The following is a 14,210-nucleotide window of genomic DNA, read 5'->3' as shown; positions in this document are numbered from 1 at the left end:
ACTGTGGCCCCGCCCGGAGCTTACACGTGCTCGTATTGGTGTGCCTGGATTTAGTGTGCTGCGGGCCCTCTAGTGATGTCAACAGCACATGTGTGGGCCACTATTACGATACTATGTTTCTTCTGGCATAGTGCTGTACACTTAACAACGGCACGGGCATCTTCAGTTGAGATACATGCAGGCCGCTCTTCGACACGGCCGTTTTCATACTACGAAGTACGGAGTATGTCCGTAGTAGACATCTCGCAACATATGAGAGCCCGGCCCTCAGCTGAGATGTGCTCAAGCCCTCTCTCGATGCCCCTCTTTTTCTGTTATGGGCAAAGCGCCGTGCTATGTAGTGGACATGAAACACGTTCGTGCAAGTGCTTCTTAGGGCGGAAATAGGACAGCAGGGGATGAAAGACACAGCAACCACGGTACACTTCTCGACATGGGTCCGCCTCTCGGGCTATACTCCGTAGTCCGTATCTCCTTCCAGAATGTAGTCGGACCGGGGACGGTGGTATCCGGAGTCCCGACTTTCATACTTATTCGTACTCGTAAGATACGTGAGCATGACAGAGCTCCTAGCTTACGGAGTATATCGGCTGGGCGCCCTGCCAGGACTTTGCTGTAGCGCATATTCCAGTGCGTTCTTTCCCGGGGGATCCGATTTGATTGGGGCTATTTGGCAGCGGGTCGAAAGTCTCATTTGCTACGATATATGCGCAAACAACAGATCAGCTGTTCCTGTCGGCGGGGGCATACTTTGTAAGGTAAGTGCTTGCAGCGGAAATGGCCGCCATCATAACAGCCGGTACGGCATTATGCTTTATAGGACGAAGGCGTCTTCGCATTTGCTCATCCTAGTTTAGTTCATCACAGAAGTGCCGGGCCTACGCACGAGAGAGCCAGCAGCGGGCACTTTGTTTCAGATGAGTGAATGAGAAAAAAAAAGAGAAATAATAGGAAGGTAAAACGAGAGGCCAATGGTGGCCAATGCCCAATACGAAACGGCGAAAGAGGAAGCGCGTATCTTTCCTCAAAGGGCAACAGGCCATACGTAGTAAGGTTCGTACTCTGTATCTTACATACTATTGCATAGCAGAGAACCAAAAGGGAAGGTGCTGCTCGGCACGTCATTGACTTGGCATTGATTCACCAGTTCATGCAATTCTCCAGATCGTTGCCTTGTACTCGTATACATTCTCATTTTGGTGATGTCTGTGCCTTTTTTTTCGGAGCTCTTTGCTTCCCTTTCACTTCTGCAAGTGCTACAAGGCTCTACCGCCCGGCAATGCTTTTGATGGAGACCATTCTTGCCTGATTGGCACCTCACTCGCCAAGTGACTCTAGAAAATAGGGGCTTCAATGCGACATAGCAGCACGGATTGTAAGATACGTCGTACGGATTTTCTCCCCTCCACGACCCCTCCCCCTAACGAGACCACCCCTTTCGAGGGAATCTTATCACGGAGGCGCCATGTTTCAAAAGAGAGGTCATTGGGGACGGCCCCTTGCAGTGGACCCTTGTCGGTTCGCCAAACGAGAGCTTGGCTACTTCATACATGGCAAGTAAAGTCAGTGGATTTGGAGTTCGGAAGTGCCAGGCGCAAGCCGAAGCAAGGATGTCTCGATGTCCAACTCCGTATGCATATTCTTGCCAATTTAATGAGATCACCGCATTGGCTTGCCTACGCGTACATAGTATGCCCTCTCACGTTGCCTCATCGGCACACCTTCCGGCCCCGGGAAGGCGACTTTACATGCCTGCTTGCTCATGCGTAGGCGGTACCCCACGCGAGAATCAGTCTTTCTGTTAGTGCCAGCGCACCGGCATGGCAGGTGACCAATGTAACAACTCTTTTTTGGTTGCACTCATCGTATCGCCTCCCTTGCATATCTACTCTCGAACCGCTGGATGCAGGGAGATGCTCGGGTAGAGAGGCTACAAGGCCCTTTCGCCGACGGTACTATTCGTAGGTTGTTCTGGGTCTCCCTGCTCAATTCTCCTTTCGTCACCTCTAGCAACTGCAAGTCTGAAACGAGCCGGGATGAGGTCCGCTTTGAGAGGAACGCTGGTGTGTGCATCGGCCCTGGGCTACCCATCGTACCTTTTTTTTCCACTACTCCGTATAGCTTCCTTCAGCCTAAATGCTCATTGAGTAAAGGCAGGGTAGAGAACTTACGGTAAAGCAGAGCGAAGAAATAGAAGCTACAAGAAGATTAATGCTTGTGGAGAGAGAGGATTGTGTGTGAGCATTTGAACAGAGTACCTTGGCCACCTCAGGAGAGCTACGTGCGCCTTACTTATTCCATTTTGTTTCCTGCTCAGTACTCCGTACTCCGTAGAGAATGCTCGACGAAGAGCCTTGCCAGTTTCGAGTTGGCTTACGTCGTAAGCTGATCTGCGTAGGCTCGTCCTAATGGTAGCCCGATGACACCGTCGTACTATGTAGATGGGAGAGGGACGAGCACAACTAGGGCATGTATCAGAAAATCCCCGAACGAGGCCCGAATATAGACAGAGGACACGTACGGATTACCATGTATAGCCGATGCGGATAGGGAAGTGAAGGTGACTGGTCGGAATCAGGAAGGAAAGGCGCAATGATCGACTTTGTGAAACGAGTGGCTTGGCCTCGTGAGGCCCGACCGTTGCTGATGTGGCGCCGCAAACATGGAGCATACGACGTAGACCTACATCTGCCTTACAATGTTTTCTCCACGGAGATGCCAGGGCGGCATGTGTGCAAAGTGGGCTGTTTGCAAAACAATAAAGTCGGAATTGGTTGGCCGTCGAATCCGATACTACGTAGAGGCGACCATTTGCGGTTTGCCTGAAACAGATAGGCAGAGCCATGATCTTGGTTATGGACAGTGAGTACGAGAGGAAGAAAGCCACTGCTTGTAAGATACGAAGTAGTATGCTCGTGGCTCTAGTGTAGGGATGTTCACGAGGCTGAGTGTGTTACCTAACGCACTTGCATCTCATTCGCCGTGCTACTCTGTGCCTAATATATCGCACGACAAATGATTTCAATCGACCGGTAGGGAGCTGCTCTGATGACTGCCAATCGCCGCAACTGCATGCATTCGGTGAGATTGTGCAGCCGGTGGACACAACCATGAGCAGTCAAGCAGACACAGAACTGATATGTTTCCACAGACGAGCTTTCTACTAGGATTGGTCATTGTTAAAAGCCTGAGTTGTATTGCTTAGTCAGCATTGGCACATTTCTGTTTCTTCAGTCTGCACAGTATCAGGTAAGACTGTTTGCCTGGCACAAGTCGTTGTAGTGTTGTAATACTGTGGATACACCGTTCTTCCTTCCCCCCTCTTCATCAATATACGTCTTCCAGTCACCAAAAATGCTGTGGCAATAATACGGAGTACTACGCCTCAAGGACTCCTGTTCCGAGCCGCTCGCCAATATCACATGCCTGTCCCACCCATTTCTCCAGCCACCTGTCCGGTCTTGTTGACAGTGCCATCCCGGCTCACCGAATGGCTGGCGGATTGTCCTCTTGGATTTTTCATCAATCAGCCTGTGTGCGTTCTGTGCCTGCTGCTCTTCCGATATTACATGGGGGCTCTCGATCTGTTATGGGGAACCCCAGCCTGCTAGCGAGCAGAATACCCCAACGGGGACCACTACGGCTGCGGGGAAATCAGCGCTAGTGTACTAGGGAGAAGACAGCACCGACTGCGTTTTGTGTTGGCTCCCCCTCTCAGCTGTCTTTGGAGAGGTAGCAGACGTGAAAAAGCTGGCAGGACAGATATGGATTGGATGTGCAGCTAGCAGAAAGTTGGGTGTAATTGATGGAAAAACTCGGACAGGGAACCAGATAGGGAGAAGAAGAGAAGAAGAAATTGGAGAGGCTGGCAGCCAGGCTGCATGCAGCTGCTGCATATTACAGGCAGTGCCTGAGAGACCGGTGCTTACGTACCTTGTCTGACCGGCCATGGCTGCCCAGGACGTTGGGCAGGCTGCCAGTCGATATAAACGGCCGTGGAGCAGCCTTTTTGTCCGATTGGATTGCCGGCCTTCTGCTCAACACAGCTCCCGATCAGCATGGCATTCTTTGAGAACTACCGGGTCTATGTGCTCGCGTCGGTGGCCTACCTGGGCTCCTTTTTGTTTGGTGAGCGTCTCCTGGCGGACAAGTGACAGGTGTCTGTGAAGTCTGTGCAGCGGTGCTGACGGCGTCCCGAGGCTACGACACGGGCGTGATGGGCAGCGTGCTGGCGCTGACGAGTTTCCGGCGGGACTTTGGGCTGCCGACGCAGAAGTCGGCCTTTTCGACGTCGCGCAACGCGGCCATCTCGGCCAACGTCGTCTCGCTCCTGACGGCCGGCTGTTTCTTCGGCTCGATCGCGGCAGCCTTTCTGAACGACCGGTTCGGGCGACGTCGCACGCTCGTCTTCTTCATCCTCTGGTTCCTCCTCGGTGCAGCCGTTCAGACGGGTGCGCGCCACTCGATCGGACAGATCTATGCCGGCCGCGTGCTGGCCGGCATCGGTGTTGGCGGCATGTCGGCCGTGACGCCCGTGTTTGTGACTGAGAACGCGCCGGCACGGCTGCGTGGCCGCATCGCCGGCCTCTTCCAAGAATTTTTCGTCATCGGCAGCACGTTTGCCTACTGGCTCGACTACGGCGTCGCCCTGCACGTGCCGGCTGGCACTCGTCAGTGGCGCATCCCCGTGGCCCTGCAGCTCGTCCCGGGCGCCCTGATGCTGGTCGGCCTCTGCTTCCTCAAGGAGTCGCCGCGCTGGCTCGTCCGTGCCGGCCGCCATGATGAGGCCCTCGCCTCGCTTGCCTACATCCGCAATCGGCCGGCCGACGATGTGGACGTCGTCCGCGAGCTCGCCGAGATCCGCGCCTCCCTCGACGAGGAGCTCGCTGCTACCGAGGGCGTCACCTGGCGCGAGTGCCTCCTCGTCCCCCAGAACCGCCTTCGCTTCTTGCTCGCCTTCGTCATCATGATCTGCCAGCAGTTCTCCGGCACCAACAGCATTTCGGCTATTATGCCCCCGAGATCTTCGAGAGCATCGGCGTCAGCTCTACCCACGCCTCCCTCTTCGCTACCGGTATCTACGGCACCGTCAAGGTCGTCACCACTGCCATCTTCCTCCTCGTCGGCATCGATTTCTGGGGCCGCCGCATATCCCTCATCTGTGGCGCTGTCTGGATGGCTGCCATGATGTTCATCATCGGTGCCGTTCTGCATACCCATCCCCCTGACACCTCCAGTTCCGTCGTCTCGCCTGCCTCCCAGGCCATGGCTGCCATGATCTACCTCTTTGTCATCGGCTACTCGGCCTCCTGGGGGCCGACCCCTTGGGTCTTTGTCAGCGAGGTGAGTCAGATTGGCGCCATTGCGAACAAAAATGATCCGTCTCTTAATTGCTGACTCATCAGATCTTTCCCACCCGTCTTCGTCCTTATGGCGTCGGGTTGGCTGCCACCACTCAGTGGCTCTTCAACTTTGTCGTCACCGAGTTCACGCCCTCGGCCGTCAGCAACATTGGCTACCGTGTCTTTATCATGTTTGGCGTCTTCTCTGTCGCCAACGCGCTCTTTGCCTTCTTTCTCGTCAAGGAGACCAAGGGCCGCAGCCTCGAGGACATCGACATCCTGTTTGGCAATGTTTCCGAGGAGCAGCGCCGTGCCGATGTCGACCAGGTCTTGCACAAGGCCGGTGCCGACCACGTTGATGACAAGGCTGTTGAGCTGGGCCCGGCGGAATCCCGCGTGTGAGTGTGGCTATATATGGAGGAATAGTACGGAGTAAATTGCGTTATATTGTAATTGTCTAGCCGTTCTTTTATGCTCTGCCGATTCTGCCAGTTCTGCCAGTTCTGCCAGTCCACCTACATCGTCAGGCTCTTCTCTAGCGCCTTGACGCCCTCGCGCACCTTTGGGCAGTAATGCCGCCGCAGCAGCTCGCCCTCCCACACGGTCGTGGCAAACGGATTGCTCGTCTCGACCGTCTCGCTCAACGGCTGGAAGGTCCCGTCGCCCTTGCGCTCCTCCGTGTTCCACAGCGCGCTGATCTTCTTGCCGTGCGTGTCGGCCACGTCCAGCAGCAGGGCCAGGACCGCCTGCGTCGACTTTTCCGGCACGTGCAGCGCCACCGACATGAGCTGCTTCGAAAAGGCCGCCAGCCGCAGCGGTGGCACTGACCGGATATTGTAGGGCGGCAGCAGCACCGCCGTCAGACAGCGCACCAGCAGCACCGTCGTCGTCTGCAGGTTAACCTTGCTGCCCTCCTTGTGGCCGCTGCTACTGCCGCTGCCCGTCGCATCTGCCAGCTTCTGCTGCAGCGAGCCGGCCCGCTTCTCAATGTCGGCCTCTAGCGCCAGCGGAAAGAGGCTGCGGAAGAGGTGCGTCGTAAAGAAGGACAGGTCCAGGTGCAGGTCGCTGCGCGCGTTGTGTGCGTCCTGGCCGGCCAGCAGCGCGTAGGCCGTCACCGTGCAGAGCAGTGCCTCGCGGCTGAGGTTTCGCGCCACTCCAAACCCATCGTCGTCATCATCGTCATCGTCGTCGTCGTCGTCGTTGCCGTCACTGCCAAACTCGTCCTCATCCTCGTCCCCTTTGTCGTCGGCATCCGGCTTGCTGTTGCTCTGGCCGTCGCCGTAGCGGACAAGATCCTTGAGCGCTTCCAACAGGTCGCCAAAGAAGTCCTGGTTGATCAGGTGGGCATACTTGGCCAACCCCTCCAGCACGGCACCCATCAGATTCGGCACGCGCAGCTTGAGAATGCGGAAGTAGGTGGCGAAGACGAGCTTGAGCGTCTCGGACTGCATCCGGTCGCGCTCCTCGTGGGCTACTAGGGCGTCGGCCTGGGCCAGGTCGCGGTCCAGGGCCTTTTGCTCCTTGAGCTGCTTGCGCTGCCGCTTAGTACGGAACTCTTTCTTCTCGCGCGACTTGCGAGCTCCGGCCGTCTCATCGTCGCCCGGCCGGTCCACACGGTCTTGCGACGCCTTGCCCGAGAACTCGGACAGCAGCCGGAGGTGCAGGAACGTGTTCAGCACGCTCTCGTCCACCCGGTAGTCGCGCGCTCGCATCATCTTGGCCAGCAGCGCCACCGTCTCCATCGACGGCCGGCCCTCCTCGTCCTCGCGGAAGAGCGTCTCGAGCGCGGTCCGGCACCGCACAAACGACTCGTCCACTCGCCGTCCGCTCAGCCGCCCGACAATGATCCGCAGCAGGTCCTCGCGGAAGTTAAAATGCGGCACGCTGTTCAGCAGCGTGCACGCGCACGTCAGCGCCACGTTGGCCAGGCTCTCGTTGTACACCCCGCCCGACCGTCCGCGGCCGAGCCGCGAGAGCTCCCGAAGGTAGCCCTGGTAGCCGGCCAGCAGCGACTGCTCAAATGCCCGGATCCGCCGCACATCCGACGACAGCTTCTCGCCGCCGCCCGCTGCCGCCGGCTCTTCGCCCAGAGTCCGGATCCGGTACCCCGGAATCACGTCCTTGTACACTGCCATCTGTGTCGCTATGCACAGCTTCTGCACCGCAACTGACCAGGTCGCCTGGCGTGCCACCTGTGCCAGCGCCTTGAATGCGCCCGGGTTGTCCTCCGGGTTCTCGTTCAGCTTCAGCGCAATCTTGGCCAGCTCTTCCTTGGCCACCCGCACCTGCTGTGCCTCCGACAGCCGCGGCTTCGCCCCTTCCTCTGTCCGCTCTGCATCCCTGCCGTGTCTGCGGCCGTTCTTGTCTTTTCTGCCATGGCTGTGGCCGTTGTCCGAGTCGGAGTCATCGCTGCCAAATGCGTCCTCCCCGCCGGCTCCGCTCTCAGGGGCCACCTTGACAGCCTCCCGCAGAACACCGTCTGCCGTTCGGATCGGAAGCCGGTCGTTTGTCTTCTGCTTCTTTGCCTTCTTGGCGTAATCTCGCTCTAGATCCCAGTTTGCAGCGTTCTTGTTGAAAAAGGCCGGCTCGACTTCGTCGGTCGGGCCCTTCTTCCGAGACGTCCGCCCTTCTCCCGAAGGAGGCGGGCTGCCCTTCCGCCGCTTTAATGGCCGTGAATTCATGGCCGATCGTGCTGTACTGGACTGCAGAGTGTCGACCTGTTTTCTCACCTTTTTTTTCTTACGAGGGCCGCCTGGGATAAATTTCAGCGGGTCGAAGAAAAATGTAGCTTAATTAGAGCGAATTGGGATTAGACCTTCGATAACAGTCTGCTTACTAATCAAAAGGAGAATGCACTTGTACTTATCCAGCGAGCTCAATTGGCTGATGCAGCTGTTTATCGTGCATGGTCCACATAAAAAAGTTTCAGTGGAGCCAGGTCGTGGAAATGGTATAGAGAAAAAAAAGTAGGCAAGTCAGAAATTTACCATCGCTGTCTTCACAAGGCGGCATTCGATTCCAGCTTCCGACCTTTCCGCTTGCAAAAGACATTCCGGAAGTCATCCCATACGGAAAACAGGAAGCAAGGGAGGAGGGGAGACCACGATGGCGACATCTCTCGCCGCGCAGCTGGCGCAGATTGCGGCCAAGTCCAAGATTTCGCTGGACGTGAAGGCGCAGAAAGCACTGCATGGCAAGTCGCTCATCTTTGAGCCGCGGGTGGCGGCAGCACAGTCATTCCAGACGGTCTTTGCGATATGCAGCGAGGGCTTTGACGAGCTGTGCCAGTTGGACGAGCGGTTTGTGCCGTTTGCCGACACGCTCTTCAACGAGCTGAGCCAGGACGAGGACCGCACGCAGATGACGGAGGCGGAGAATGCGGTCCTGGACAAGAAGATTGAGGCGTTTCTGCGTCTGGCCGGGGCGCGGCTACGGCTGCTGCCGGCCATCAAGGCGATCGAGTGGCTGGTTCGGCGATTCCAGTGAGTTGGCTGTTTCTGGTGCTGCTCTTGCGTCGGAAGAGCAGAACTGACGATTGGCAATCCACAGGATCCATGAATACAACACGACAGCAGTGATCACGACGTTTCTGCCGTACCACTCGATACCGGTGTTTGTGACGCTGATGTCGATTTTGCCGACGAACCTGCCGCACGAGTACCGGTTCCTCAGTCCGTACGTGCGATCGCTGACAGGGCCGCCACGAGCGGCGATTGTGCAGCATGCGACGCAGCACTTTGAGCTGCTGGTGACGCTGTCGGCGTATGCGCTGACAGCAGCACGGGCGCAGCAGCACTACGGCGGCCTGGTGACGTTCTGGGGCGGGGTGATGACGGAGGCCGTCAGCGGGATGCTAGACGGGCTGCGATCGGGCCACAAGAGCGTACAGTCGGACAACACGCAGACGGTGCTGCAGCGGATGGGCCCGATCCTGGGCGAGGCACTGGTCATCAGCCGGGCACCGGGCATGCAGGTGGCGGCGTACATGGTGGTGGCGGTGTTTGTGAGCAAGGCCAACCTCGGCGACGCGGCCATTACGGCGTTCATGGAGCAGCTGGTGGTGGGCTGGACGGCCGAGACGGCCAAGCCGGGGCTGGTGTGTCTGGCCATTCTGGCACAGCACCGGTCGGCGCGCCAGCTGTCACGCAAGGTAGCCAAGGCGGTGCTCCGGGTGGCAGACCTGGCAGCGTTGCTGGTGGAGATTGGGCGGCAGCGCCGGGTCGACCGGCTGGCCAGTGGCCTGGTGCTGGCACTGACGGAGCGACTGGCCAAGAAGGCGGCAGTGCGCAGCCTGCCACTGATCAAAGCGATTCTGCTGGGCGGCGTGCTGCACGAGAAGCAGCTGGCGGTGGCGTTCAAGGCGCTGCTGCTGGCCGCCCACAGCATTACGGACGAGACCGACCCAGCCGGCACGACACGCAAGGAGCTGGGAGCCATGCTGGTGGTGCTCTCGCAGGGACAGGCAGAGGCCGGCGGCGACATTATCCGCCGAGTGATTGCAGACGTCGACCTGGACATTGAGGAGCTCGAGCTCAAGTTGGACGCCACGTTGCGGCCGCAGCCGGTCTTGCTGCTGGCAAACGGGGATGGCGAGGCGGCCGGTGACGACGAGGCGGCCACCACAGCGTCTCCTACACTCGACGCGCGAAGACGTCGACACAGCGATTCGGCGGCTGGCGCAGCTGCCGCGGCCGGCGTCCTGCCTGGCTGGCGAACCGGAAGGAGGATTGGTGGAGCAGCTTAGTCAGCTTCTACTATCGGCCGTGGCGGCGGGACAGGCCGAGCTAGAGCAGCTGGACAGCGCGCCGCTATTGGGCCGAGCGGACGCAGGCTCGGACTGCTTCTACTTCAGCTTCCTGATGCGCATATGGTCGGGGCCCTACCCGACACTGGCGCGCGTGGCAGCGCTGGACCGCGCAGCCAGGCGGCTGGGGCTGGACGACTGCACGGACGTGGACTTCCAGGCGCTGCTGCCGTACTGCGTGGTAGCGATGGGCGATCCGGCTAAGAAGGTGCGGCGGGCAGCCGCGCAGGTGGTGTCTGCGGTGGCGAAGCTATCTGAGTCGTCGACGGCAGCCGCCGGAAGACAATGGGGCACCACACAGCTATACGAGGCGACGGAGAGTGTGAGGCAGGGCGCGGACGCGAACACGGGCTTGTGGCTGTCGACGGGAGCGCGCAAGAGCCTGCTGGACCTGCTGGGCGGATCGGCCGACGAGGCGGTGCTGCATGAGGGCCAGCTGTCGGCAGTTCTTAGGGACGCGATGGATAAGTCGTCGTCGTCGTCGTCGGGCCAGGGCCAGGGCCAGGGCCAGGGCCAGGGCCAGACCCATCTATCGCATGGGACACGGCTGGCGCTGCTGCGGTTCCTGGCCGGCCACGCGGTAGCGACACCGCTGGTGGGCGTCAAGCTGCGACTGCTACAAACGATCAACGAGGTGCGCGGCGTGTCGGGGACGACGAGGACGCAGCTGCTGCTGCCGGTGCTGCAGTGGTGGGCGGGCCTGAGCGCGAGCGAGGCACAGCAGGCAGTGATCCGGGCTGCCGTGGACGAGTCCGATCTGGATGGTCGCTGCGTGGACGTGGTGGTGGCCAACGATAAGGTTGGACTGGAGTGCTTGTTGGCCGTGGTGCAGCAGGGGAAGACGATGACTAAGCGAGTGGGTCTCGTGCGAGCGGCTTTTGGGCGAATGCGCAAAATGTGGCCAGCGATGAAGGAGGATTTCCGGGCGGTGACGGCGGAGCTGTTGCTGGATCTGGTGATGGCAGGGGAGGGTCCGGACGAGGAGGCGGACGAGGGACAGAAGCTCGTATCGGAGGAGGCAGCCGACGTGCTGCAGCAAGTGGAGCTGAGCAGTGCCATTCTCGCGCGCTTCCTCGACGGCCTGCAGCAGCACGCGGCCAAGATGGCGAGCGGGCCAGCGAGCAAGCGACGACGGACGAGCTCGATGGGAGCGGGGAGCGGAACGACGACGATGACGACGACGACGACGGGAACAACAGGAACGGCAGGCGAGCTGCGAGCGATGCTGCAGCAGACGACGTTTGTGCTGCAGCTGGTGCAGGGGTCACATCCGGAGGCGCACCCGACGCTGCTGCCGGCACTGTTCGCGGTGCTGTCAGATCTGCAGGCGCTGCGGTCGGTGGTGGGCTCAGAGCTGGGCTACCTGCAGAACGTGGTGCTGGGCTGTCTGCTGGCGATGATGCCGGCCTACCAGGCAGACCGGCGGCTGCGGATTGCGCCCTCGGTCGGACACGGCGACGTGCTCGTGAGCTGCATCCACAAGTCGAGCTCGCCGGCGGTACAGAGCACGGCGCTGCTGCTGGTAGCCAGTCTCGCGCGCACGGCGCCCGAGGTGGTGCTGCACAGCGTAATGCCCATCTTCACACTGATGGGCGGGTCAGTGCTGCGGCAGGCCGACGACTACTCGGCGCACGTGGTCAGCCAGACGATCCGCGAGGTGATTCCGCCACTGATCGAGACGTTCCGCCGTGGCGCCAGCTCTGGCTCGGGCGTCGTCGCCCGCGCAGCCGAGCTGCTCTCCAGCTTCGTCATCGCCTATGAGCACATCCCGGCGCATCGGCGGCGCGATCTGTTTCTGTCGCTGATCGAGCACCTTGGCCCGTCCGAGTTTCTGTCGGCCGTGCTGGCCATGTTTGCCGACCGCTACGGCGCAGCTGACGACAGCGACGTGGTCGCCTTTCTGGCCGATCTTACGGGTGCCTTTCCGGCAGCCGTGCAGCTGCAGGCGCTCGTGCAGCTCGTCGGGCTCGCGAGCGACGTGTTTCAGCCGCGGCCGGCCCTGGCGGCCACGCTGCTCGGCCGCAAGGACGACAAGACCGGCAAGACCAGCACGGCCAGCACGACAGCCACCAACGACCTGCAGCCGGCAGCTCTGCAGGTGCTGACGCTGCTGCCACAGCTGCTGGCCAGCCGACGGCTCCGCGACGCCGTCGGCCGGCTGGACGAGGCCGACGATGACATGGAGACGGCCAAGATCCGCGAGCTGTACGCGCAGCTGCTCGAGGACGTCCTAACGCTGGCCGGCACGATCCAGGGCCGGGAGCGCAGCCAGAAGAAACCGGCCACGGTGCTGGGCGCGCTGCACGGCCGCTGCGGCGACGCGCTCGGCCAGCTGCTCCGGCTGCAGTCCATCGGCGAGTTCCTCAAGGCCGTCGAGACGCTGCTGGACCGGCCCAGCATGGGCGTGCGCCAGCAGGTGCTGCGGGCGCTCGAGGTGCGCGTCGACGCCGAGGCCGCCAACAGCCCGCAGGCCCGCACGGCGCTGCTGGCGTTTCTGCCGCAGCTCACCGCCGTCATCCGCGACTCCGACGACGTGGCCTACAAACATACCGCCGTCACGTGCGTCGATCGCATCGCCGACAAGTACGGCAGGCGCGACCTCGAGGCCGTCACGGCCGCTGCTGCTGCCATTGCCGGTGACGGCTGTCTCGGCCAGCCGGATCGCCGCCTGCGCGTCATGGCCCTGCTCTGTCTCGCCTCGCTCGTCGACGTGCTGCAGGAGGCCGCCGTGCCTGTCCTGCCGGCTGCCGTGCCGCGCGCCCTGGCTTGTCTGCGCGAGAGTCTGGCTGCTGCCAGCCCGGATGCCCAGCTGCACAATGCCGCCTGCTCCTTCGTCATGGCCCTCGCCCAACATCTGCCCTTTATGCTGACGGGCGCCGACCTCGACCAGCTGCTGGCCTGCTCCTTCATCTCGGCCGAGACCGTCTTTGTCCCCGGCCACAGCGACACCGACGACGACGACGCCGCCGCCGACGCCGCCCCCAGCCGCCGCCACTGTCTCCAGCTGCTGGCTCGACAGGCCGACGCCAGCGTCTTGTTCGACGTGCTGCGTCGCAGCTGGCCCGCTGCTATCGCGGCTGGTCACCGGGCCACGCTCGAGTGCGTCCACGTCCTCACGGCCGCCATCGATCGCCACACCAAGTCCACCATTGTCAAGAACCTGCCGGCTCTGTCGGCCATCCTGCAGGCCGCCTGCGACCTTCGCCGCGAAGCTCGTCTCGACGTCGCCGCATCGACACCTGTCGCGCCCTCTGTCCTTCCCCACGTGTCGGCTGTCGAGACGGCCGTCCACACGGCCGCGCTGCACATGGTCTTTAAGCTCAACGACGCCGCCTTCCGTCCCGTCTTTGCCGACCTGATGGCCTGGTCCGACCGCGGCCTGCTGCCCCAGCCTGACCGGCTCGGCCGCTGTCTGCGCCAGCAGTCCGTCTATGGCTTCTTGCTGCTCTTCTTTGACCGCCTCAAGTCGGCCGTCACGTCCTACGCCGCCTACGTCACCGATGGCGCCGCCGCTGCCCTGCGCACCGCCCGCGTCGCCGACAGCGCTGACGACCGCCTTCTCTGGACGCGCGTCCTGCAGACCCTGGCTTCCTGCTTCGCCCACGACGTCGACAACGCCGGCGGCGACGGCGGCTACTGGCAGGTGCCTGCGCACTTTGCCGCTGTCGCGCCTGTGCTGGTGGAGCAGTTTTCCCGAGCACGTGACCTGACCGAAATCGAGCCAGACGACCAGGAAGGAGAGCCTCTCACCCATCTCACCCATGCTGTCGTCCAGCTCGCCCGCGCCGCCAACGCGCCCGAACACCACAAGGAGCTCAACGGACTGCTCCTACGCCGCCTCCGCTCGCCCCATGCGGCCGAGCGGCTCGCCGTCGTGCGCTGCCAGCAGGCCCTCGCCGAGACCGTCGGCGAGGAGTGGCTCGCCATGCTGCCCGAGATGCTGCCGTACATGAGCGAGCTGCAGGACGACGACGACGAGGCTGTCGATCGCGAGACCCATCGCTGGATCAACATCATCGAGGGCGTCCTGGGCGAGAGCCTCGAGACGATGCTGCAGTGAAGTG

At 61.0% G+C, this 14,210-nt stretch overlaps 3 protein-coding genes across 3 annotated transcripts; 2 read left to right on the top strand and 1 right to left on the bottom strand.

Annotated features, from left to right (window-relative positions):
- Window positions 1-4,058: 4,058 nt before the first annotated feature.
- CMQ_7682 (quinate permease) lies at window positions 4,059-5,744 on the top strand (the record flags this gene model as incomplete). The annotated part of the gene is made up of 4 exons (XM_014314687.1): window positions 4,059-4,128; window positions 4,179-4,960; window positions 5,023-5,343; window positions 5,406-5,744. The coding sequence occupies 4 exons, from the start codon at window positions 4,059-4,061 to the stop codon at window positions 5,742-5,744; spliced, it is 1,512 nt and encodes a 503-aa protein (XP_014170162.1).
- Window positions 5,745-5,857: 113 nt separating this feature from the next.
- Window positions 5,858-8,023, bottom strand: CMQ_7638 (nuclear export protein noc3; the record flags this gene model as incomplete). Its single annotated transcript, XM_014314643.1, has 2 exons — window positions 5,858-6,479; window positions 6,561-8,023. The coding sequence occupies 2 exons, from the start codon at window positions 8,021-8,023 to the stop codon at window positions 5,858-5,860; spliced, it is 2,085 nt and encodes a 694-aa protein (XP_014170118.1).
- A 424-nt stretch (window positions 8,024-8,447) lies between these two features.
- Window positions 8,448-14,206, top strand: CMQ_7379 (ssu processome component; the record flags this gene model as incomplete). The annotated part of the gene is made up of 3 exons (XM_014314384.1): window positions 8,448-8,824; window positions 8,892-9,994; window positions 10,068-14,206. 3 exons carry the CDS (start codon window positions 8,448-8,450, stop codon window positions 14,204-14,206), a joined length of 5,619 nt encoding a protein of 1,872 aa, XP_014169859.1.
- Window positions 14,207-14,210: the final 4 nt, after the last annotated feature.

This window comes from Grosmannia clavigera, assembly GCF_000143105.1.
Source record: "Grosmannia clavigera kw1407 unplaced genomic scaffold GCSC_173, whole genome shotgun sequence".
In the NCBI taxonomy this organism is placed as follows: domain Eukaryota; kingdom Fungi; phylum Ascomycota; class Sordariomycetes; order Ophiostomatales; family Ophiostomataceae; genus Leptographium; species Leptographium clavigerum.
This window is presented reverse-complemented; position numbering and strand designations above follow the sequence as displayed.